The 26,336-nt window shown below is 46.4% G+C and overlaps 1 protein-coding gene across 1 annotated transcript in view; it reads left to right on the top strand.

Moving 5' to 3' along the window:
• The window catches only part of CACNA1E (calcium voltage-gated channel subunit alpha1 E), a 315,028-nt gene that overhangs the window by 259,993 nt on the left and 28,699 nt on the right, over positions 1–26,336 (top strand). Inside the window, 12 exon segments of the mRNA XM_030572681.1 lie at positions 2,414–2,510; positions 4,245–4,405; positions 5,361–5,498; positions 6,275–6,476; positions 8,616–8,780; positions 9,812–9,922; positions 11,772–11,855; positions 11,992–12,117; positions 12,832–12,897; positions 15,083–15,174; positions 15,829–15,994; positions 18,210–18,337. Of these exon segments, the coding sequence (XP_030428541.1) occupies positions 2,414–2,510; positions 4,245–4,405; positions 5,361–5,498; positions 6,275–6,476; positions 8,616–8,780; positions 9,812–9,922; positions 11,772–11,855; positions 11,992–12,117; positions 12,832–12,897; positions 15,083–15,174; positions 15,829–15,994; positions 18,210–18,337 (1,536 nt within the window).

Below are 26,336 nucleotides of genomic sequence, written 5' to 3' on the forward strand. Positions count from 1 at the left end.
AGAAGAAGGGTTAGGGGCAGGATCTGACAGTTGCCCCTGAAAAACTCCTGAGTGCCAGCAAGGTTTCCCCACTCCTCCCCCCAACAGATACCAAAAGATCAGGAGGAAGCCTGTTTGGAGATAGTGATCCAGGACCTGCCAAGCCAAAAGAAACCTGAGATAAGGCAAAATCTTCCTGGTTCCACATTTTGAGCATAACCCTAAACTCTCCAAGCTTTGTCAAAACCGCTTGTGAACTCTTGGTTTCATTAGAAAAAGCTCACACGGTCCTAGTATCATATGTCAGCTACTGACGCTAAATGTTCCCTCCCAGTCTCTTTCACAGCATACTCCTTGTAAGGTGAGAAGAACATCTCACCAGGGAGCCCTCACACTGCTGGGCTGAGAAAATAGGCTGCAATTTGGCTTCCAGATAAAAAACAGTCTGTCTCCCAAAGGCTTTAAAAAAATTGTAGGTGAAAATTGCATAGGCCAGCAGAGTCTGATAAATGCTTCTGCGAGAGGTCTCGATGTGTTGAAACATCTCCCACGGAGTAACGGTGCCAAAGCATGAAGTGGGTTAATTCCAATGTTTGTGCAATTGCGTTAAATGTGGTGTTTGTGGGGTTGTACTGTTCTTGAGGAGTTTTAATTAGTGTTTTTCTTTGCATCTGTTTATGGTTAGGTCTGTTATTGTGCTTTCTATTGTATTAACCCTTACAAAAGGAGCCATGCAATTAGAAGTACCCTTTGTCATAAGTCTCCTTCTAGAAGTTTTCAAGTACAGCAGATGGATGCAAAATGTACTGAAAGCCTTGTATATTTTACTAATACAAAATAAGATTCTGATTGTTCTCAGATCAGAATATTGGTAGCTACCCACCTAGGTTTTTGGGTTTGGATTTTTTTTTTTTAATCACAGTTTAAATCAGGGTTTTAACAACATTTCTCTTGACAAAAATCTCTTTTTTTCCTTATAACCATAGTATAAAGTTATGCTATAGACAGGGCCGGCGCTTCCATTGAGGCTTACTAGGCAATCGCCTAGGGTGCCAGGATTTTGGGGGGGTGGCATTTTGCTGGGGGGGGCAACAGGCGGCTCCGGTGGACCTGCCGCAGTCGTGCCTGTGGAGGGTCCCCTGGTCCCGCGGCTCCGGTGGAGCTGCCGCAGGCATGCCTGCAGACAGTCCACTGGTCCCGCGCAGCCCCGGTGGACCTCCCACAGGCACGGCTGCAGCAGCTCCACCAGAGCCGCAGACCAACAGACCCTCTGCAGAAAAGCCTGCGGCAGCTCCACCGGAGCCACGGGAGCGGCGCGCGGGGCAGCGAAATGGCCGTGCACCTAGGGCGCAAAAAACTCTAGCCCTGGTCCTGGCTATAGATCAGTGGTCTCCAAACTTTTTTGATCGCACACCCCTATCAGTAAAAAAATTTTGAGCAAAAAAAAACGGTGCTTGGACTCCCGCCTGATGAAGCAAAAAAAAAAAATCGCTCCTCCTGCCACACACCCCCAAAGATCCTCTGCGCACACCCCACTTTGGAGACCACTGCCATAGATTACCCATCAGACTGATTAGGGAAAGCATTCCTCAACCCAGCAAGCCACAGCTAACAGCAGGCTAGTTAATGGTGAGTGGGCCCAAGTTTTTCAGCCATGAAACAATGAGGACATGGCCTAAGCTTATCTAGGACAGAGAGGGCTGATACTAGAGATGAATGCAGTGGAAAAATCTTTGCTAGATACCAGTAGATAGAGCACTTTGCCAACAAAGGAAATTTTCATTCTTCTATTTTGTACATTATTGTTGTTATAGCGATGTAATTTGATTACAGCAGAAGCAATTTTTAAAAATTGGAACATTGGTGACATTTTGTTCTTCACATTTGCAAATTGCACAGAGCGGAGAAAGCGTTTGCATTAGTAAAACAAACTCAGACATGCCAGGCAGCATGAGCTTATGACATCGCAGGAATGCTGTGTGGCGTGGCGCCTTTGAAACAGATGGCCCAGCACAACGAAAGTGTGGGATCACCCGCTTTAACCTTGTTACCTCACTGTTTTTCACCATAACAAGATTTGCTGCTGCAGTTGATCCTCGTTGAAGGGGGAATGCACTAAAGCTGATGTTGAGCTTAGTGCTCTGCTTGCCATCCTCTGATCCAGAGACTCCTAATTTTTCATTTGCAAATGTTTTCAGTATGTGTTTTGAACACCCACTGCTTCTGAAGGCAGGCACAGCCCCCTGGACGTTAATGGATTGACACCGGCTTTCACCTAGGCTGCCTGTGGCCCTAGATTTCTCGTGTGCATGTTTTGAGAAGTAGTGAATACTGTTGAAAATCTCCAATGAGTTCCTCCCAAACTCAGGAAGTTTATTGCCTCTCTTTTTTTTTTTTTGTTTTTGGGTGTGTGTGCCTCCTTCCAACTCTGTAGGACCAACAAAGGCCGGGATATCAAAACCATTAAGTCTTTGCGTGTGCTCCGGGTCTTGAGGCCCCTGAAGACCATTAAACGATTGCCCAAACTCAAGGTAATGCTTAAAATTCTCTGTCCTCGGTTCTGTTTCTCCCCAGATTCAGACAGAATCCTGGTGAGGTAACAATCAGAGTATCCTCCAACGTAGAAGAGAGTTCCTTTCTCATTCCTCTCTCATTGCATTTGAATTCCAGCCTATGGAATTAGGACCAATTCCCTGGTTAGGAATAGATAGAGTAGTGCTTGCACTTTATATCAATTGCCTTTCATTCCCAAACCTCAAAGAAGTCAACAAACATTAAAGATTGGTTTACAGGTCTCCTACAAACTCAAATCTTACTAATAATAGATGGCTTAAATTTCATATATGGATACTCAGTCATGTAAAGCCGGTGTGGATTCTTAAATGTCCATTTGATGTGGGACTGGAGAACCCTGTTTCAGCACCCACAATATACAGGAATCATTTAACCTGCCTCTGCAGTGAAAAATAGCCTCAACACGAGCCCCCAGATCCTGGGTGCTGACTCCGATAGGCTGATCGAACCCCCAGACCTGGATCCTTCCACCAACAAACTTTGGGAAAGCTCAGCTCTTGATCTAAATGTCTGTCTTTAGATCCCACCCAGGCTGCCTGAGCTCCTTTTGCACTGAGAACTGATCCTTTATCAGCATTGCAGGAAGTTCTGATGCTTCCACAAGGCTGGCTGAAGTATCTATCACACCCCTGGCAGTTCTGACTTAATTAGGCTGGCAGAATCCAGAATAGAATCCAGAATCCTGCAATGGAGCTTGCATAAATTGGAGACAAAATAAAACAAAATATTCCATTGCAAGAGTAAACTCACAGGGCCTGATTTTTAAAATCAGCCTTCAGCTGCCGCAAATGATAGTGCAGAGGTCTAATTATCTGATTTGCCAGTACAGGTAGGAAAGTAGATGTCCAAAGGATTCATTCGCTCTTGCAATTATTACTACTGTTGTCATTTGTATTATCATGTTGTCTAGTACAGTCATGGACTAGGACCCTGTTGTGCTAGGTGTTGCACAAACAGAGAACAAAAAGACAATCCCAGCTGCACTGGCATTTTCACATCCTGGGTTGATCTCAGGACGCATAAATGGAAACTTGAGTTTTAAAAAACCCCAGCCTTATAGTATGCTAAAAGCAGCTGAATGTTTTTAAATTAATGACTCATTTAAAAAGTGGACTCTGTTGAGAATAAGCCTTATATAGGTTATTTTTGAAAAGCATATTTTACAAAACAGCAGCGTTCTTTTATCTGAAATCCCTGGTAAGAATGATCATGCTGAAAGAATAAACATCTAGTGCAGGTAAGCTTATGGATCTCATATCTGTCTGGGGCACCTATCTACAGTTCTTTATTCCTCAGGCCTACCTGCCATACAGGGCAGTGTCTTTCGATTGTAATTAGAGATATCCAGTCTGTCTTGTTGTTGGAGGTGAGGCTAAATAAATAAGTGTTCACTAAGTAGTGCTAATTGTACTATGGTGTCTTGTATCCTGCCCTAAGACATGGTTGTGAAGAACCTTTTTATGGTATAAATATCCTTTGTGCCTGCTGGGGCAATGCTTTCCCGTAAATGATTTTGGGATGTTCTGGTCATTTATAAAATACTGGGACAGTGTCTGCTTCTGGCATCCTTTTCCTACCAGGAATGAGACACATCTCAGATGTCCTTTTTAGGTAGCTTTGGTCCCACCATCTGACAAAATACATAGGTTCTCCATGGTGAATCATGCCCTTGGGTTTGCCTTCTCCTGCAGGCTGTCTTTGACTGTGTAGTGACTTCCCTGAAGAATGTCTTCAACATACTTATCGTCTACAAGCTCTTCATGTTCATCTTCGCAGTCATCGCTGTCCAGCTGTTCAAGGGCAAATTTTTCTACTGTACAGACAGCTCTAAGGACACAGAGAAGGATTGCATGTAGGTACACCATGCAGCATGCATGATCCAGTCTGCTTCCCTGGCAAAGGCATCCACTCCTGCCCATAGTGTGGAGAGAAGTAGATACATGAAGGGCTAGTAGTGAAAACTCTGATCTTTCACCCCCTCAGGTGCTGGTTAATATCCAGTTTGGGTTGTGAAGTAAGTCCTTGGTCATGGTTGGAGCCACTCCTCATTTCCCATGGAATCAAAGCCACAAAGCTTTGTTTAAAGGAGTAGTACAGATGTCTGGACTCTGTGAGGAATGAACTCGTTTCTCATTCTTTATGTGAAATTTTGCTGCATTTCAGAGCATGGTCCCCGCCATTCTGGGGAGAAGTCCACTGTGGGATCAGTACGGGAAGGCTTGTCTTTAAATGAACAGAGAGCTTCCCATCTCACTTAGAGACAGACTGGTCTTCTCAAGCCAGAACTGTGCTTCCTTTGCTCCAAGAATGTCTCCTGCACTTTCTAGCACATTTTTCAGTTAAAAATTCCATGGGGAAAAAACTGATTCTGAATTGCTGCCCTGTTCAAAATGTTCACACTTACTCCTGTGTTGGGCTAAGAATCTGGAGGTGCTGCTGCCTGAAGAATTACATGAACTCTTCTTCTGACACATTCTCTGTTACAAGCTCAGCCTACCAGCTGTCTCTTTTTCCTTCTCTCTTTCATTTATCTCTCAAGCTTTCCCTGGCTCTTTCTCCCCACTCTTCTCCCAGTCTGTTTTCTTCTTTTCTTCTCTTTTCGATTGCTTTTTCTCTCCCCTTCTCTCTGTCTCCTTCAAGCTTTTCATCCTGTTTCTCCCCACCTCCAGGTTCCTTAATTTTCTCTCCCCATCAAGCCTTCTCCATCCTAACAAGGGGAGAAAAGTGTCCCTGCTGCCCTGCAAAGTTAAATCCTCTTCAGTCCTGGCAGTATAAAGAGGTTCTGATGTTCTCTCCTAACCTTACAGAGGCAACTACGTGGACCATGAGAAAAACAAGATGGAAGTGAAGTGTCGTGAATGGAAGCGCCATGAATTTCACTACGACAACATCATTTGGGCTTTGCTTACGCTCTTCACTGTCTCCACTGGAGAGGGGTGGCCACAGTGAGTATTGTTCTTGGACCTGTCTGCTTGCAGGTGTCTGTGGGCACAGGATTCATGAAGAAACCTCACATTCCCCTTTTGAAGAGCTGTTTAAATGGTAGGGCTAGTAACTGGGTTTTTCCAGGTGGGAAAGGGGTAGAAGGCACTGAGAGAAGAGTTGTGGGGAAGGAGATAGGTCAAGAAATTATACCAGTATGTGAGAACTCTCACCAGTTAATGGATATAGGATCCTGGTGGAACCAGCTCCCTTCTTGGGAAGTGAATGCTGGGACAGTCCACTGCCCTGTGTGGGCCTGAGGGGAATTTGACGCCAGTCCATCTCCCAGCATAAGTCAGAGGGAAACTCTGTGAGCTAGTCCACTCACCGCGTTGGCAGAACTCGGACAGTCCCCTGCCATGTGTTGAACAAGGGGGTGCTCTAGGATACTCCTTTTTATGAGGGACGTATGTTTAACTCTGGCAAAACTCACCGTCCAGGGTAGACAATGGGAAGAGCTCTGGGACTCTTGTAATGTAGGAGAGGGGAATATCTTGTCATGAAACAGATAGCCAGCATTGTCAGAGTGTGTCCATGACTGAGCAGGTTAGGTAGAAGGCTTGCTTTATCACCATAACCAGTATGCACAGTGGGGACAGATGGAGATGAATATTAAAGGTGGTACCATTCGGTACATGATGTTCTCCTTGTCAAGTACAATGTGAAGAGGCATCCAGAATGGACCAGCCATTGACATCTACGTGACCCTTCATGCCTTTCTTTTTCCCTATCTATCCAGGGTGCTGCAGCATTCAGTGGATGTTACTGAGGAGGACAGGGGGCCCAGCCGCAGTAACCGCATGGAGATGTCCATTTTTTACGTGGTATATTTTGTGGTCTTCCCTTTCTTCTTTGTCAACATCTTTGTGGCTCTCATCATCATCACTTTCCAGGAGCAAGGAGACAAAATGATGGAGGAGTGCACTCTGGAGAAGAACGAGGTAACACATAAAAACAGGAGAGCAGAGGGCGGGATGATTTTGTTTTGCATGTAGTGTAGCAACAGACAGCTTCAAGTATAGACCATGGAGTGGTGGAGCTGAGGGCTAAGGCATGTGATGTGAAAGCCTGGATGGACTCCAGTTAAGTTCTCTTCAGCCTAGACTCCAGCTTATGCGACATCTGCCTTCCTTTTGCATTTGCTTCTGGAACGTAGGATGTTTTAATCACACCGGAGTCATTCTCACTGATTACATTTTTGTCCTGACCATCCAGCCAGCAATAGTTCACCAGGCTTCCCAGCTATTTGAAAAGGAGGCTATCGTTATAAAGGAAACCCATCTGTGGCGGTGGTGAATCACCCCTATTGGCACTCAAACAGAAGAGCTAGGGAGCCATGTTCCCTCCCCCACCCAGTTCCTTGCTAGAGAGGCTTTGCCCTAGACTGGAAGAGGAAAATGATTTTCCTCATCTGCATTTTATCCGGCATTATTGGTCCATCTAGCCCAGTATCCTGTCTCCCGATAGTGACCAATGCCAGGTGCTTCAAAGGGAATAAACAGAACAGGACAACTATCAAGTGATCTATCTGACTGTCATCCAGTCAGAGGCTTAGGGACACCCAGAGCATGGGGTTGAATCCCTGACCATCTTGGTTAACAGCCACTGATGTACCTATCTTCCATGAACTTACCTAGTTGTTTTTGAACCCTGTTATACTTTTGGCCTTCGCAGCATCCCTGGGCAAAGAGTTCCACAGATTGACTGCGCATTGTATGAAGAAGTACTTCCTTTTGTTTATTTTAAACCAGCTGCCTGGTTGGGTGACCTCCTGGTTCTTGTGTTATATGGAGGGGTAAATAACACTTCCCTATTCACTTTCTCCACACCAGTCATGATTTTATAGACCTCTATCATATCCCCCTTAGTCGTCTCTTTTCCAAGTTGAACAGTCCAGTCTTTTTAATCTCTCCTCACATGAAAGCTGTTCCACCCCCTGATCGTTTTTGTTGCCCTTCTCTGTACCTTTTCCAATTCTAATATATCGTTTTTGAAATGAGGCAACCAGAACCGTACGCAGTATTTAAGGTGTGGGCATACATGTAACTGCCTGGATTTCCTGTGCTGTTACTGCCCAAATGCTCCCAAATAGTGGGTGATTTTCAGATGGTAACTTGAGGCCATTTCCTGTCCATGTGGCAATAACCATATCCTGGCCTAAAGAAATGCCAAGGTGGAAGGACACACATGTTCATTGTTCCAGGGTATGGCTATTACTGAGTTCACAAGAAGAACACTAGTCTGACTCACCTGGAACCTCTAGTGAAGAAACAATTTTGAGACATACTTCAGCTAAGTTTGGTTTTTTATGTTCTGTCAGCTGGATAAAATGAGTAATTGGGGCCGCCAGGTTTGGTGTGATCGTGTGGTTTGTAGCGAGTGTGTGCATGCAGAGCAGTATAGGACACAGGGATCTGTATAGGAGACAGTTTCTGAAAACAACTGTCACATAACAGCTCAGTAACTGTACAAAGTCCCTGTGCTCTGATTGACTAAGTTTATTTCATCTGAGCCTAAACCACAGTAGTAACGTTATTAACTCATGCTGTTATTTTATGCTGAATGTGAATGGAGTGAAATTGATTAGAGTGCAGTCATGGGAAAATCCTGCATTGTTTCACTACATCACAGGGTGTACATTTTGCTGCAGATTATAGTGACCTTCTGCTTCTTGGAACAGATCCGTTCCCCACGTTCAGCTTGATTAGCTCAGCTGGGTGCTGGGGAACTCTCCCCCAAGATCTCCGAATGGCAGAAGAGTTTTTGTAGGGCTGCATCTCCAGCATAATGACTGGAGTAGCCTCCATGGCCCCAGGCAACCCACCTAACTCGAGGGGAGGAAGGACCCGAGGATCCTGATAGCGGCAGATACTCTGCCCAATCTCTCCCCAGCCCATCAACACACTTCTGCATAATGATGTGCAGGAAACCCCCAGGGACTTGGGATTCACACAGCTCAGGAGGACAATATTTATTCTCTTCCATTCACCTGTAGCAGAGAACCAGTAACAGGGCATCATGGGTAGTGGGAAGAAAGACGAGAAGCTGAGTGCAAGCTAACAGACTTTGTTTTGTTTCAGAGGGCGTGCATTGACTTTGCCATTAGTGCCAAACCTCTCACGCGCTACATGCCTCAAAACCGACACACCTTCCAGTACCGTGTCTGGCATTTTGTGGTCTCCCCATCCTTTGAGTACACCATCATGGCCATGATAGCACTGAATACCGTGGTGCTGATGATGAAGGTGAGCTTCCGGGTGTACCAGAGGCCCAGGATGGCATGCCTCTGTGTAGGGAATTGGAGGGGAGGTGAAACAGACAGGGAGGGATTTAGAAGCTGTTATTTGTTTTAAGAAAATGCTGAGGTCTTGGCACCCAGGTCCCATATCATATCATGTCTGTTGGTATAGATGACTAGGAAAGCTGATGGGGTCACAGCCTTGGCTCTTACACCAATATGTTTATTATTCAAGCAAATATTTCCAGTTTGCACTTAATCCATCGAGCACAGTGCTTGCTGTGAAACCTGAAAGGCAATTAATCTCGATGGCACACAAGCCAGATTTTCAAAGGATCCTCACCTCTGAAACTGCACCTTCATTTTTCACACCCACGTTAGGAATCTGACTAAATGATTTGCTTGCCCAAATGCAATTCTTCCACCTAAGGCTAATTTTTTTTGTCTTCCTTATGCAGACACTTGTATGTTCTACACTGAGATGCTAACTTCCATCTCCTCAAATCTTGAGGAGGATGGCTAATACTCTCCTGTTTCAATACGGCCCATCTCTTGTTGCTTTCCCCATAGCCTGTAGGAAATTCTTTCAAGAGCACAAACGCACACCTGAAAGTTCAGTACACCCTTACATTGTGAACAGTGTAGGTAACAAGCAGTGACGCTGCAACAACAATTACCTTCAACAGGAGGACCTCATGAATTAGTGAGACATTGGGAATTATAATGTAATCTGGATTCTGTGATCAACACCTAAGCAGTGGTTGCCATCTGGATAACCTTTCTTCCCCTCAGCTCCATCCTCTTTCCTTAGCCTCAGCAGAAACAAAGCAGAAGGGCAGAATGAATATTACTGGATATGTAGTGGGCTTAAAAAAAGGATGGGGGGCTTGTCACTAGCCAGTCAATAGTAAAACACATGGGATAAATCTCAGGATCTTGGGCAAAGTCTAATCCCTCCATGGAACTAAAGATTCCTTGTAAGATCCAATTTTGGTAGCTGACTGTAGATGGTTCTGACTCTCTCTCTCTTTCTGGCAGTACTATTCTGCTCCCTACACATATGAGCTGGCTCTTAAGTACCTGAACATTGCATTTACCATGGTGTTCTCATTGGAATGCGTCCTGAAGATCATAGCTTTTGGCTTCCTGGTAAGTGATTTGTATTAATACTTCATACCAGCTTTGGGTACTCAGTTCAACTGGCAGTGGTGGTGGACTTTGGCCTCGTAGTGTGAGTTAATGCTCTGTTCTTTTGGCATTAGTAATTGGATTTAGCTTCCTGGAATGTAACTAGTATTTAGTTCTGGCATCTTTTTGAATGCTGTACCTATTCTGGGTGTTGGAGTCCTGCTTTGGATTCTTGTTAAGCACCATGACACTGGATTTCTACCAGCTTTTTTGGTCAGTCCAGAGCTTTCCAGATTCCTGAGTCAATATCTTAGAGTGAAATCTCTGGGATTTTAATTTAATCTTAGCAACTGAGAGTCACCCCCACTGCTGAACTTAAGTGGCGATGTTATTTTTAATGGACTTTTATATTTTGTGTGAATTTACTGTCGGTGACAGCTTTCAGATTGTCACCCCTTCCTACCTGGGCAATTCAGTGTCTAGACCTGTTCAGGCTTTGGCCTTTCTGCCGAGGCTGCCAACCAGGATGCCAGTTTATTACCAGTTGTGTTGGTGGCTGATATTATGTTGATGCCTGTGCACTAGGAACTGGATTGAGTCCACTAATTCCTTTCAACCAGGCCATGAAATACCCATTCATTGATAACTGTTGATCCCAGATTGGAACTGGCAATATAGTGGTGAAAGGCTTCATATTTAATTATCATTCACTTGAGTCTCAGCCATTCACCACTAATAATCTCATTATTCAGACCAAGGAATCTGTTGTTTGTGAACATAACACTTTTTCTTGTCTTCCGCTACCCTTAGCAAAAGCTGATTCTGTTTGTTCTTTATTTCTTTTTCTTTTTGTTTCTCATCCGTCCTGCTGGATGACATCTGGTTGCTCTCCACTATGGCAGTCCAGCATATGGCACACTTACATTAAACTGTTACTGTTAGATTGCAGGATGATCGGGGCAGTGACTTTTTTGTTACAAGCTGATGAGGGGCCATGTACACCTGTTGCACTTGATAAATAATAATTAATAGTGAATAACCAACCTCCAAGATATGGAGACAGAATATAGAGCCAGTCAATGGACAGTTCTGTGAGTGCAAAGAGCCCTCCTCTGTCCCAGCAGCATGTGGGCTTGGGGTGCCCAGCATACCAGCAACCCTTTTCCTAATCATGGATCTATCTGTCTAGGAGGCAGCATGGTCTAGTGTTTAGAGTAAAGAACTGGGAATCAAAAGACCTATATTCTGTTCCTGGCTGCATGTCTCACTTCCTGGGCTCTCAATCTCACTCTGTCTCGTTTTAGGAACAATGATACTCACACTCCCTTTTAAAGCACTCTGATTTCCTCAAATGGAAGGTGCTATGTAAAGGCAAAGTGTTATTGGTAGGCCAGTTCCTGAAGTTCTTATTCAGGCAAAACTTCCATTGACTTCAGAAGTTATAGATAGCCATTTAGGCACCAGATTGTATTAAATATTCAGTTGCATAGATACTCCGCTGCATAGTTTAAATAGACAACTGTGTCTCTGGGCTCATCCACTTGTGATTGGGCCTTCAGTCAGGATTGCAGTAGTTTCTCTGTTCTTTTAGTCCCCTTTTGACAATGCAAGAGAATTCTGTGCCTTCTTTTAGCAGTTTGGCCTATTCAACGCAAGAGTTACCTTATAGAAAATCTGCCTCACCATAGATATGTTTTGGACTACAACCCCCTCAGACGCAAGACAGTATTCCAGAGGTTGGTTGCATAGAAAGAGGACAATATCAGTGGTGGTGGAGGTGGTGATGTGTGAAGACTTGGCATGTGTTTCAGCGTTGCCTGAATCTGAGATGATTGTGCTCCCCATCCACATATTTTTGGTCTCTTTGCAGAATTATTTCCGGGACACTTGGAACATCTTTGACTTCATCACTGTGATTGGCAGCATCACCGAAATCATCTTGACAGACACCAAGGTGAATATTCTGACCTTGGAAATTCATACCAGTGATTGAAGGCGGGAGGGGGGGTGCCTTCTCCTTTCCTCTCCTTGGAGGTGGAGGATAGACATGGTGATTTTTGCCTTTTTCTGATTGTTTGATCTTCTTGCAGCTGGTGAACACCAGCAGCTTCAACATGAGCTTCCTGAAGCTGTTCCGGGCTGCTCGCCTCATCAAACTGCTCCGCCAGGGCTACACCATCCGTATCCTGCTGTGGACCTTTGTGCAGTCCTTCAAGGTAAAGGACACATTAGTCTCCCCTGTGGGGGCAGGTGTGGGGTGGAACAGTTACTCAACTTGTGTCATTCTTAGAATCATAGAGTTGTAAGACGGAGAGGGACCTTGAGAGGCTATCTACTCCAATCCCCTGCACTCTTGGCAGGACTAAGTATTATTCTTATGATATTTCTGAGCTGTTGGGGTTCAGGAAGAACCAGAAAATTTTGGATCAGCATCCAAACTGTGGAGAGTTTATATGAACCAACCCTCTGAACTTTTTAAAATTAACCCACCTCTAATTCTAAATGCAGAAGGGAGAAGCAGGAAAAGCTTTCTTGCAAAAAATGGAGGAGAGGGGACTGCACCATTCCTGAGGGTCCTTGGAGGTCTTTTTGGATGTGCTCATTTGCATATCAGTACCCAGCATGGTTTGCCAGGTGTTCGACAGCAGCACTGTCTGGTGTTGTGCTTTTGCATTGGCTAAATTCTTTGTCTGTATTTTGTAAATCACAATTATGTGGTATTTTAATTTCTAGTCCCTGTGTTTGTTTTGGAATTCAACAGTCAAGAAGATGTTGTACCATTCCAGCAAGGAGTGTGATTCTGGCTGGTTCTTTGCAACTAATTGCAGTAGGCCATAGGGGGCTTAGCACAGTTCACAAGCTATTGCATTTTACTAATATTCTGAAGCCTCTACCTTGCTAAACCAGACTGTTGTGTATTTCCCTTTCAGGCCCTCCCATATGTCTGTCTCTTGATCGCTATGCTTTTCTTCATATATGCAATCATTGGGATGCAGGTAAGCAAAGGCGTCCAGGTGTGCGTATGCTTTTACAAGGCTGCTTCTCTCTGGGGCAGACAGTGAAGAGTGGTCCACTCTGTCACCCACTTTAGCATTATCCAGTCTCACATCTGCTTACTGTGTTGGAGTCTGTTGACCAGGTCAGATGCTGAAGAGGTTTGAAGGCTTGCTCAGTAGGAGCTGCAGTGTTTAATACACCCACAGGTTGCAGTGTGTATCCCCCAGAATTCTGTGGCAATGTACATATCCAGACTGCCTTCTCCAAGATTATGTCTCCGGGTCTCCAGTGATGTAGTACACCTGGATGGAATCCTTCCTGTGGACTACATCATCAGAGATCTCTCATATTACGCTCAGGTGGGCAATCCATGTGGACAGCTCAGTTTACCTCTTTCTTTCCAAGCAGAACTCTATAGTGCCTAAAACCTTAGGAATGACTCGGGTCCCACTAATGTCTGGCCCCAACCTGCAAAATCCAATTCACAACTAACATCCTGCCTTGCAGGGTCCTTGTGAGACCCTTTCTTGATCTGGTTCCTCTCACTAATCTCTGTTGCCCAACATCCTTGTATTGGTTTGGGAAGGCCTCGTGTTGCAGAAACCAGGGCTAGGGCCTGATCCTGCAGTTGAAGTCAGTGGGCATTGAGGGTACTCGGTGCTTTTCAGAACCAGGCTTTTAGGCCCCAGTCCAGCAAAGCCCATAAGCACAGGAGGAGCCCCACTGTAGTCAGTGGAGTCATTCGTGCATTTAAAGTTAAGCAGATGATTACGTGGTTTGCCGGATTGATCTTGTGGTTTGAAGACTGTCCAAGACCCACACTCCATCTCTAGGAAGGCAGCTTTGGCTGTTAATACTCAGGGCTTCATTCTACAGTGATCGAGGCATTGTAACAACTAAAACTGCCAGATAGTCACAGCTGGGAAGCGCTTTGGGTGTGGGGGGGTTGTTGCTAGGGCTGTCATTGCCACCTGCTCTGGATAGAGAATCTGGTTTCCTTTGTTTGAGTGGAAATTTATTTGTTTAGTGGGTTCTCCCCCAAAAGATTTGACTGACTATGCTCTATTGATCTATTTTTGGCCACTTTCCCCTGCCTCTCCACCCCCATGCAGGCTTTCTCAGCCCCTCACAATTGCCATTAGATTTAATCCCCCTTGTGGTGCGATAGTATTTGATTTGTTTTAACACCTTTGTGAACAAATTCCCCAAGCAGTGGTGAGTGGGCGGTGTTTGAGCAAAATAGCTGGAAGCAGAAAATATTCTGCAATTACACATTCCCAAAACCTTTGTGGAAAAAATAGTCAGCGGTTAGTGTATTTTTAGGTATGCTGAAAGTAGAATAGATATGTGATTATACTAACATAATACTTTTCTTCTCCAAAGTACTTTCCAAACACAAACTTATTCAGCCCTACAATACCTCAAGGTTGTAGGTCACTACTATTATCCCCATTGTACAGATGGGAAACTGAGGCACAAGATAAGTATCACTGTCAGAGTCAGATTTAGAATTCAGGACTTCTTGGCTCCAGTTCTGTGTTCAGACCATACCTCTTTCTCAAGAGGCATGTGCTCAAAACACACTGAAACACACACAAGATGTACCGAAAGTCATATCTAGATGTCTTAGATACTTACACGGCTCCAATTGCCATAATATCTGAGCACTTCACAATCTTTCATATATTTATGTGTACCAGAAATGTCTGCACATATATTCAATAAGCCGGATTCTCTCATCATTTATTACCGATGTGTTGGCTTCATGGAGTTGCACCAACATGCTTTGAGAGAGAGAAGAATTTAACCCAAGGCGTTACTACCCTTTTACAGAGAGAACCTCTTGATAGCATAGCGTGAAAAGCATTTGACGGCTTTCCTGATCTGCTGTTCTGAAGGAGGCAGCTGCTGACCAGATGGATTCCTCACCATCCCCACATATGTGTGTCTGTGTTAGTGCAGTCCCTCCTTTGGTGACAGCCAGCATAACTGCTCCCTGACCTGAAGGAGCAGCAGAAGGAGCAGCCTTTGTGATGTGTAATTCTCACTGAAATCAGACCAGCTGTTTTCTCCATGGGCAGGTGGGAGGGAACACAACCGATTCCAGTCCCTGGCTGTGCAGGTCAGTGCACTTCCTGCTTGGCAGTTCTTGTGTGTTGAGTTTTCTTTCCTTTTTGCCCTTAGGTTTTTGGGAATATCAAATTAGATGAAGAAAGCCACATTAACCGTCACAACAACTTCCGCAGCTTCCTGGCCTCCCTTATGCTCCTTTTTAGGTACACGTGCATTTTGAATCATAACTAAACATCTCGTTTTTCCCCATTTCGTCCCTACCTGAGTCAAAGTGCTGAAGGCCTTCCTGGCTGCATGAGTGTCTGCCACAGCAGATCAGCTGGGGTGCCCCAGCTAGAAAAGCAGGTGGGGATCACAAGTCACCCTAGCTCCACATGCACAACAATGGCTTTTCAGCTTTACACTTGGAGCTGTTAGTCTCCCTGTCCTGTGTGGGCTGCTGACATTCAGGCATTGGATTTCTGACTTGTGAAACTTGCTGCTGGAGGATAGAAATAAAACAGCTGTGTCTGAGAACAGCATCTGCAATCATGCCATCTAGGTCGGAATTCAAGGGTCCTTTCTCCTTTTGCTTTAGGGCATAAGATGATCACTAGCTGGAGTCAGGAAGCCACCTTGCCTCCCACCGTGATACAGTGCTGTACACTTTAGTTCGTTATGGGGGTTTTATGCCATCTTCAGAAGCCACTGGCATTGGTTATTGGCAGAGACCATAAGTTCTGAGGTGGCAGATTTTAATTTCCAAAGGGTGCGGTGGGGCAAATTTCCAAGCATCCTGCTCATATGTAGTAAAGTTGTGGAGCAGTGAGGAGCTCTGCTTTGAGCAGCTGTTAATGATGGCTGTTTTTTGGATGCAGGAGTGCCACGGGTGAGGCATGGCAGGAGATCATGCTGTCATGCCTGCAAGGCAAAGGCTGTGAGCCAGACACCACGGCAACGTCCGGACAGCACGAGAATGAGCACTGTGGAACGGATCTGGCTTACGTGTACTTTGTCTCCTTCATCTTCTTTTGCTCCTTCCTGGTGAGTTCACCTCCTTCCACCCCACTGATCTCTCAGTTCTCGGGAGGACTCAGCACTGTCTGCTCCCAACCCAGGGACATCCCCATCCCATCCTACCCTACCCTCCACTACTCCATGATGGGTGGGATTCACTCTGCAAAGAGACTCAGAGAGATCTCGCCTTCTGCTCTCTGCTCCAGGTTCTGTTACCTCTGGTTGCTAAAGAAGCTAGCACTTTTATACCAGGGACAGCAAGAAATGTTCAAGGAGAGTTTTATCACTGTAAGAGCCATGCCTAGCTGGTTTCAGGGACAGTGGTAAGGAGGGGCTGTTCTGACCCAGAGGCCTGTCCCTTTCATCATGAATACAACTCAGCATGATTTTGCCCTGCATTTAGGATTTCAAATGATCTGCCATGTGACTGTCAGTATGGAGAGCAAGCCCACCTGCTCTGTGGGTCAAGGTGATGTACGTGATCTATATCTGCCTCCTATCCCTATTTTTTCATTTAACAGGGAAGTTGTGGTTGCAAAAGATAATGTATGCTCTCTGTGGCAGGAAACTGGGGGGAGTTACAGTTGTCCCCCCACCAGCGTGCGCATGCGCGCACACACACCCACACACACACATTTGAGCCTACTCATGGAAGGGGGAAGTGATCTCAATTGTTTTGTAAAAAGGGGATGCAGTCAGGAGGGTGCTTGGGAAAGGCACCATTCGGGCTTGCACTGAATCAGTTGACACTCAGCCTGTGGCTCTTGGCATCAGAGCCACATGTAGCTGATCAGAGCGGGTGGTATCAGTCCATGCAGCCAATCAGAGCTCCACTTACACTGTCTGGTCTCAGCTCACAGTTGTTTCCCAGTAATCCATTCAATGGTAAAGTAGCTCTCCAGGTCCTCAAGGCTGGGAACCACTATGCCTCCATGGAGACATGAGCTGCACTGACAAAAGGCCATTGTTGTGCCAGATAAGAATATCCAGGTGGAGAGTATATAGCCATAATAACTGTAGCACCAGTTACAGTAATGCTTGTAAATTTTCCTGTACAGCAAAGCCTCTAAGCCAGAAATGTGATGGAGAACCCCAGTTACAGCTGGCTGTCTAACTCTGCCCATCCTTCATAAGGAAGGCAAAGGTGTGGTACAGAGAAACTGCGAGTGAGAGGGACAGACAGAGAGACAAGAGGGGACATGGTATGTAGGGGAGTGGAAGTAATGAAGAGTAGAGCCCTGGGCATGAAACATGATGCTCTAGATGTAATGGTGAAGTATCGTGGTGGCGAAAGGTCATTGCCCTCGCTGTGAACGGCTCTGGGTCGGAAGGCACTATCAGAAGGCATTGACTAGATCGCCTCGCTTCTGTGTTCTTTGTTCCCTGGCTCAGCCAAGTCACTGTTGTGAGGAGAACCCAGGTGCTGTTCAGATTCTCACTGGTTAGCTAGACACAGCCCAGAGGAGTAATGCTGATGTACTAACCCTTTCTGCCTGCCAGGCGCAGCTCTAGTTCTTTTGCTGCCCCAAGCACGGCAGGCAGGCTGCCTTCGGCGGCTTGCCTGCGGGAGGTCTGCCGGTCCCACGGATTCAGCGTACCCGCCACTGAATTGTCACCGAATCCGCGAGACCGGTGGACCTCCCGCAGGCAAGCCGCCAAAAGCTGCCTGACTGCACCTTCGCAGGGACTGGCAGGGTGCCCCCCACAGCTTGCTGCCCCAGGCATGTGCTTGGAGCGCTGGTGTCTGGAGCCGTCACTGCTACCTGCTTGCCTCTTGCCCAGTGTGGTGTGGTTCCTTACTCGTGCTCTCAGCTGCCTGAAGGTTAAATGCTGGTATTTAGTGGGACGTTCAGATCAGCACAATCCACAGCTGCCAAGCGTAATGAGCGCAGGTCGACATGTGACGTGTCAGGGAGGAGTCCTCTGCCTGGTTCTACTGATACACCAAAGAGAGGCTATTTCCATTGTAATACAGTGTGCACCTAGTCGGATGCAGTGTTTGAAAATATTAGTATTGATCTGTGTGACAATTAAGCATCTGATTCTGTAGCTGCTCCATGCATGCACTTCAATAGGAGTTCTGTGCATGGGGGAGCTGCCACAAAACTACCATGCTCTTTATTTACAGATTCCTTTTTCTTCTGTCTTCTTCCAAATATTACTCTCCCATCTTCCCTCCCTTTTTTATGCTCTATCTCTATCTCTCCATACCTTTCTCTCTATCTCTTTCCTTTTCACTTAGATGCTCAATCTGTTTGTGGCTGTCATCATGGACAATTTTGAATACCTGACTCGGGATTCCTCCATCCTGGGGCCTCATCACTTAGATGAGTTTGTCCGGATCTGGGCGGAGTATGACAGAGCTGCGTGGTATGTAGCCAACTTCCTCCTCCTTTCCCTGGCCTCTCAAAACCCCCTTTTTTTGGGAACCCATTTGGCTGTAATACCTGGGACAGTCAGAGAAGAGAAGGGAATCAGAGCTGCTGGAACACGCAGCTGTGAGAGGAAAATACTGGCTGGTTCCTGGGAGGTCCAATGGCACAGAGCCACTTTCCTGTTTGTGGGCTGCCTTATAGCCCCCTGGCATCCTGCTCCTTTGATAACTAGTGATGGGCTGAAGTCCGAAGGTTTTGGCTGCTTCTTTTCAGAGAAGCATGATAAGTACAGTGTTATCCAAACCTTTGGATGTTCCTACTGCATCCCTCTCTGTAGCTCCTCTGGCAGCCCCCAGCTACCTCCGCACATCGCCACCTTCCAACTATTGGCTTTGGATCTTCCTCCCTTCCTGTTTTCCTGCTGCCAATCAGATTCCCACACCCCCAAGACAATCTGCAAGCAACTGTCCATCCTCCAGCCCCCAATACTTTGTGCACCGGAGTGTGCAAAATCACCATTTGAATCAGTGTGTGAGCACAGCAGAGAGGTTGCGAAGATAGCTGGACTCCTGCTAATTTAGCTGCTCAGGACCTTATTCAAACATTGAGAAAGGATTGAGATGCTTTGGATGGGAATGAGCCTGAGGACAGGGCTAGATTTAATATGGCCAATGCACTTCTCCCATCCTTGTTGAGACAGGAGAAGGCTTTTGAATCCTCTAATGATTCCTCAGGCAGCATCTCCAGGATCCCTCTGAAAAGAGAGTTCCCACTTGGGAGAGCAAGTCAGTCTAGCGCTACCACACTGGAGAAGAAGCATTGCATGAGGGTGGTCACTCACGTGGCCGTTGAGGTGGAGCCGAAAGTACTTTAGGGTGACTGCTCCAGACCCAACCCCCAGCAGTGCTCCAGGAAGGCTGCTTTCAGCCTACATGCCTGAGATCACTGGGAGCGCTCCTGGGGCAGCTTACTGAGATCTAACCCTCAGCAACACTGGGAGTGCATCAGGGCTGCTGGTCACAACATCAGCCCTTCTCGGCATTAGGAATACTGTGAATGCCCTCTCTGGGTGCAGATCCTCATTGGCACTGCGAGTGCCACAGGGCTCCATCTCCTGTCGGTGTTGGGTCAGCACTTTGGGCAGCCTCTTTGAAACCATGTACACTCGGTGCTGCATCAGCTTCAGGCACGAGATGATGTCAGCTGCAGAACTCTGCTCCATTTGGAATCAATCCACCTTCACGTTTTTGCAACCTGATTTATTGCTTACTGAGAGCTAACCCAGGCAGTGGTTGTTCTTAATGTTATCTGTCCTTAGCATGATCCACTTCAGCACCTTTTCCAGCCTGACTCAAGTTAGCCATCTTCCCAGGACTGCTTCTCAGCGGCAGCATCCCAGACTGTGAAAACATCACCAAGGCTGGAATAGGCAGGGCCGTCCTCTTATTAGATGCCCATGCATTGTACAGTTCTGAGACTTCAGTGTGTGATGCTGTAGAGCAGAGAAGCTATGGTCATGCAGACCTGAGAGGTCCAAGCAGTGCAAAGCAGGCTCATTCTCTCCTCAGAAATTTAGGAAGGGTGACATCTTGATACCAGCAAGTTCTAGTGCCCTTTGCACTGAGAACTGGGTGCTACGATGGGTTCTTCAATTCAGTCAAAGAAAGAACCTGCTGTCAGGCCCTGTGGATGGCATTTTCCAAATGTGGTACAGTGCCTGCTCTCACTCAGGTCTTACAAAGCAAGAGATCCCATGCTGTTATGTCATGGAGTGTAGCCGGTTATTATGGGAAACACCAGGAGGAAACAAGCTGCTCTAGGCTAATTTTAAAATTGATGGCAGCTCTAATCCCCGTCGCTGAGTGGGGAAGGGTTACCAGGTGTGAGCGGGTCCTGTCACCTGAATGGGGCTGCGGATCTAAGTGTTGAGAAGGGGATAGATAGATAAATACTGTAAATGAATGTCATCAGAGGCCCCCAGCTACACTAAATAAAGAGACCCATAAGGTTTCCATGTGTCCTGTCCAGTTGCCTGTACTCTGTTATGAATGGTTTTGCCTAGACAAGTTGGTTATCCCTGGCCAGTGATGCAAAAGTACTAGGGTATGGGAGGAAAGTGAGGCAGGACCAGAGGAAATAACAGACAAAGCAGCTTCACTCCATGGCTTTCCTAATAATGGTCAGGGAGGCTGCAGTGGTCTCTGCCTCTGAGCAGCTGTGTGCCTTTGGGCAAGTCACTTTAACTCTCCATGCCTCAGTTTCCCCATCTGTAAAATGGAGTTAAAACGTACTCATCTACTGATTTCATAGAAATATTGTGAGGATTAATTAACTGATTTCTATAATGAACTGACAATATGGGGCAAATTCTCTGCTGGTATAATTGGGTGCAGCTCCATAAAAGTGCAAAGATTCCTAGAACCCTAAACAAGTAGTTGTATACTGATTTACAATCATGTCCTTGGATTTCAGGTTGCTCTGACCAGTTGTAGGCTTGTGATATGGCATTATTGGGGCTTGGGGTATCTGAGCGAGTGCATGTTTAGGGCAAGCCTTTCCACGGGGAATCCCCAGTTTGGATGAGAATGAGGGTGCTAACCCCTTTGGAATGGAGAAGGTGGTAGCTATGCTTATATGGTGGTGACTTTTCACAGCCTTCTCCAGTCTGGGTCTGTGCCAGAAGGAGAGAGACATGGACCTGAACTGGGTCTCTCACCCCTGGTTAAGCTCTCGTTTCCTCTTCTCCATTATCTCAGTGTCCTATTAACCCACATGTGCTTCCTTTACAGCGGCAGGATCCCGTATAAGGATATGTACAAATTAGTACGGGTGATTTCGCCTCCTCTGGGCCTGGGAAAGAACTGCCCCTACAGGGTGGCGTGCAAGGTTTGCCTCCCAGTCCCCAGCCATAACCTGGCAACGGGACGCACCATTAACCCCTCCTTCACCCTCCTCTGCTCCACTACCACTGCGTCTCACAAGGGAACCCTCATGTTGCTTTCCTTCGAGTTTAAAGAGGTCCAACCCGCCCCAGAACCAGCAGCTGTTACCTTAGGGAAGCAGGGGGAGGGGGATCCATCTCAGAGCCCCATTGATGTGGATTTAGACAAATTTATTGCCTTCCTCCCTAAAGCAGAGAACCCTGGAGTTCCCAAAACACTTGTGCAGTGTGTGAATGTTGGCTGTGGCACAGAGAAGGCACCTTTAATTCCAAGAATCACAGAGCTATCCCAATGGGAACTCTTTCCTATGATGAATGGAGACCAAATATTGTTTACAGCTAGGGGATGAGGATGAGAAGGAATAAAAGCCAGAGGTGCGGGGATGTCACTGGAAAGAGAGAGTGCAAGCTAGAAAGGAGAACGAGGCAGGGGGCTGAGGCAAAGACCCAGTCGATCAATCGCTGGAATCCTGTTCAGAGGTTCAGTCGCTGTGGTAGCTCGCAGGACACTGCAGTCTTTTACCATGGTGTACAGTGGCTACGAAGAGCTGTTACATAATGGTGACAAATGGGGACCACGGCTCTTGGTTTGCCATGATGCAAAAAGATGACAATTCAATGGAGCAGGTGACCCATTGTGACTCCAGCAGCTGGACTCAATGGCTTCTGGTTTATTCTGATCTCCCTGCCCCCCAGTCCAACACATCTGGACTGTGCCTCTCTTCCAGCAGCTATTTAAACTTGACCACAAGGCTCTTGGCCATGCTCTGCCACTGTTTGTGCTAAATTCTCTGCCTCTGGCAAGGCAAACAAAGCAGCCACGCGGCAACCCAGCCAGATCCTTTGCCGTCCCATCTTTTCAAGCTCGTTTTGGGGCAGCAGTGAGCAAAATCTTCCTCCCATCTGCCTCCTCTTCCTCAGGGGGCCCAAATTTCTGCATCAGAACAGGACAACCCTCTGAGCTCCTTTTCCACATTTATTCTTTCCCAACTTGGCAGAACAGGTCAGGTGGAACAAGCAGAAGAACCAGAGATGCTCATTTTGGGAGGAGACTCTCCTAGGAGTTGCAAAAGTGGTGCTCTGTGCCACCATCATTCCCAGTCTACAGTCCCTCACTCCACCAGGGAAGGGGATTCAGAGTTTGGACGGCATGGTGTAGCCTCCACATCCACCCCCACCACCCCATCATCATCTCAGGATACCTTCACGAGAGTGAGAGTCAATCATCTTCAGCACCTGGAATTCAACAAACTGGATGTTCCTCAATGACCTTGGGGATAGCACAAAAGTCCTCTCAACCCATATGGTCCAGTCCAAAAGGGAAAATCCCCAGTGGCTTCACCCCTATGCTCAAGTGGATAATGGACTTGCATGGTGAAGAGGCTGCCATGCTTTCCAACTTTCCTTCTCAAGCGGGGGATCTCAGCTTTTTCATAGTAAATGTATCCCAGCATTTCCTCAACAGTTACAGAAGCCTGCCCCACCCCACCAAGGGCTGAGCCCCAATGAAGAAAATAGACTCATCTCTGATGTGGTTGAGAATCCTCCCTCCAAAAGGCAAAAGAGAAGCAAAATGGCTAGAAAACACAAGAGACGCCAGAAAGCATCCCAGATCCTCATCCTCCTTCACCAGCTCCTTTCCCACGCCATGGGAACTCTTGGCTTCCCAACATAGCCCTGTGCCAGAGAAGCAGAGAGGTTCTTTCCCTGGGCATGTCTGAAATCATGGGGAGTAGGCTAAAGCCAAGAGCAAATCTCTCCTGTCCAGAATTACAAGAAAAGTTGGCATGTCCCTTCATCCCTCCTTTGCAGAAGTCATTGGAAAGAGTGGGAGATTCCTGACAAAAGGCTTGATTGGTTAGTCCTGAAATTCCACAGCGTCTGAGAAGCCAAAGACTCTATCTTCATCTTCCTTTCAGCCAATGCAACAGTGGCCTTCCTGACAAAGGGCATGGTAATTTTTGCTGAAGGTTCTTTCTTCCCAGAATACCCTGCAGACAAGAAGATAGAAGACATGATCAGAAGGGACTTCAAAGCTTCTTCAGCTTCCCTAAGAGTCTCACTGACAACCACTCGCTTCACAAAAGCCACAGTGTCCTGGTGCAACAACCAAAAAGGCATCAACCTCCTTAGAACTATGACAAATGGAATTCACAGCTAAAGAAGTTACATTTGTAACAGATAGATTCATGTGCGTTACACTTTTCAAGCCTGGGAGTCTAGCTGACAGATAGATACAGAAGAGAATTGCAGTATGAATACTTTGGAGCTCCAGACTCTCCCCCTACCCATCCCTTCTTCAGTCCTCCTCCAACTTCAAGAGATGCTGAGAATCATTGACCTATCCTGGAGGAGATCTTTCATATCCCAGAGCTAGGGACAGAACGGCCTGTCTCTCAGCATGAAAACTGCTTGGAACTCTCCCCTCAATTCTTCATAGTCAGATAAAGATCAGGGGGAGTGTGGGCTATCTTAGAGCTCTAGAGCTGGACCGGTCAATGAAGATGGTGAAATTCAGGATGGAGACACTAGCTTCCACTACCTCCACGGTGTCAAGGAACCCAGCATCTTCCATCCATCTTCACCTGCAACTCCTTGGTTTTCTGGGCTTATACGTAGAAATCACTTGATGGGCTAGAGTGTCCATGAGAGAGCTTCAGCAATTCCTACTACAGGTCTAGAACCAGTGCTTAATTTGTAATGAAAGAGGGACTGGGGCTCAAGCAATTAAGTGCTGGGACACAAGCAATGTTTTGACTTTCATACTGGCACAGCAAGCCCAGAGGTGCTGGGGCTATGAACTGCCAAGCTGAGAGGTGCTGGATCTGAGCCCCGGCAAGCCCCAGCACAAATTAACTACTTCCTAGAACCATTCCCAACAAGACGTGCAAAGGAAAGGAGAGGTGCCACCCACAATTGGTGAAAACAGGAAGCACACATGATAGTACCATTCTCCCTCCACAATCCACATCCAAAAATTCTGACCACAAACACCAGCCTTTCAGGTTGAGGAGCACACTTGGGACCCATGGGACACAAGGAACGTATTTAGGATCAAAGAGAAAAAAGTGATCAGTCTCTTGATGACCTCAAGAACAGGTGAAGAAGGAGCACACTCTGATTTGTCCAGATGGGACAATGGCTGTGCCATGCATAAATCCATAAGAAAGCAGGTCTAAATACTAAAGTGATGGAGACAGGCTCCTGGGCAGGTGTTGCTTGGCCTCCATCAGGATGATGAACAAAAATGGGACACTGAATACAAAAGCTGTCTGGCTAGGCCACCAGCAGACAGTCACATCAAAGTGGTCACTGAAATGAGAAGTATTCTAGCTGAGATCCAACAAGCTGGGTTCCCCCAGGGGTACCTATTCACATTCGGTCAGAACGTGAAAGCAAAGCTCTTCATCAGCAACGAAGACCAGAAATCGCTGGGAACGGAAACTCTGACTCACTGATTAGCCAAATCTGCTTATCTGTGCCACCCACTTCCCTTCTACTATTACTAGGAAGAGAGATTAAAAGATTATTTTTTAAAAGGTGGAAGTGTTGGTCATTCTTGCCACAAATTGTCCAAGATGGTTGCCATGGGTCAGCCTTAGTGGAGCAGTCACAGAGACCTCCAGTTCACCTTCCCAACAGACTGGATCTTTTATCCTGGAATCTACTCCTGCGTCACGGCCCAGACTATCTGAGCCTGACACTTTGGCTGCTGAACAGTAATTCCTAACCAAGATGGGCAGTGCAAGGCCGTGTATAATCTAGTCCCCTGCAGGCTTTCTGCCCTTTCCATTTATGCAAAGCATACAAACAGGATCCTCTTAATGGTGCTAAGATGGGAAACAAGGCATGCCTGTCCTGGATTTCTTACAGGTCAACCAAGAATTGAGCCTAAGACCCTCCGCCATCACATTTTGCATCTCATTCATAAACAGTGCTATAAAAGCAGACACGTCCAGTTACTGATGCATCACCAGATGCTCAATGTCCCTTCCATCCAAACCAGCATTTAGGCCTGTCTGAGATCTGCCCTCCGTGCTACAAGCCAATTACCCACTCCATATGGGTTGATGGCCCCGGTTTCCCTGTTTTTCTTGCCATGAAGACAAGTTTTTTGGTCACGACCGTGTTGATAAGAAGGCTGTGAAATTTTTGCTTTGAGAAGACACAAAGCTTGCAGAATGTTCTGTGAGGATAACATAGCTCTCATACATCAGTCATTTATTACCAAGGTAAACTCTTCCTTCCACACCTCACAAGAAATCATTTTTCCTTCATTTTGCTGAAAAGCACCGCACTTCTGGGGAGAAACAGAGTACATGCTAGCTGTGAAAAGAACTGCTAAAATTTACCCGGATGGAACCAACCCATTCAGGAAACACCATCTTCATTTGTTTACTTTTGCCCTAAATGCCTGGGTTAGAACACATCAAAATCCTCCATAGCCAGCTGGATCGAGTGCTGCATTTCTGAAGTATCTACAGATGCTAATATGCCAATTCCAGGGTGCAACAGAGCTCACTCATTACATTCCTTAATGGCATCCTGGATAGAAAGGTTATCAGCTGCTACAGAGATAATCTGCAAGGCTGCCCCCAGGTTATGCAGCAAGACCTGTAGAAAACATTGCAGGCTGTACCTCCAACCCTCGGTGGCAGCATCATTCAACAGGAAGCTGCTCCTAAATTAGACTAATACCAGAGAAGAAGAAATATTCTTCCTCTGTCCTCTTTATCGGTCTCTCTATACTAACGTTTCCTTATTGCTCGCTACATCTGATTGGGAAAGAGGTCAGGATCCTGAATGGAATGTTTGTTACTTGACAATTTCCTCTCTAGAACTGACCACTCTCCCAGTCAACCCTACCGGAGATACCTTCTTCAGATGCCTCTGCAATGGCTGCCTTGCCACTCCATGTGTATAGTTAATACAGTCACTGTTAAGCATTTGCCTTTATCCGTTAACCATCTGGTGTTTCAATACAGACGTTGAAGTGTTCATCTGGTGCCAGGGCAGAAGAGAAGTGGCCAAGCCTGGGGGTCCTGTGAGACCC

Source organism: Gopherus evgoodei, chromosome 8 (assembly GCF_007399415.2).
Source record: "Gopherus evgoodei ecotype Sinaloan lineage chromosome 8, rGopEvg1_v1.p, whole genome shotgun sequence".
Classification (NCBI taxonomy): Eukaryota; Metazoa; Chordata; order Testudines; family Testudinidae; genus Gopherus; species Gopherus evgoodei.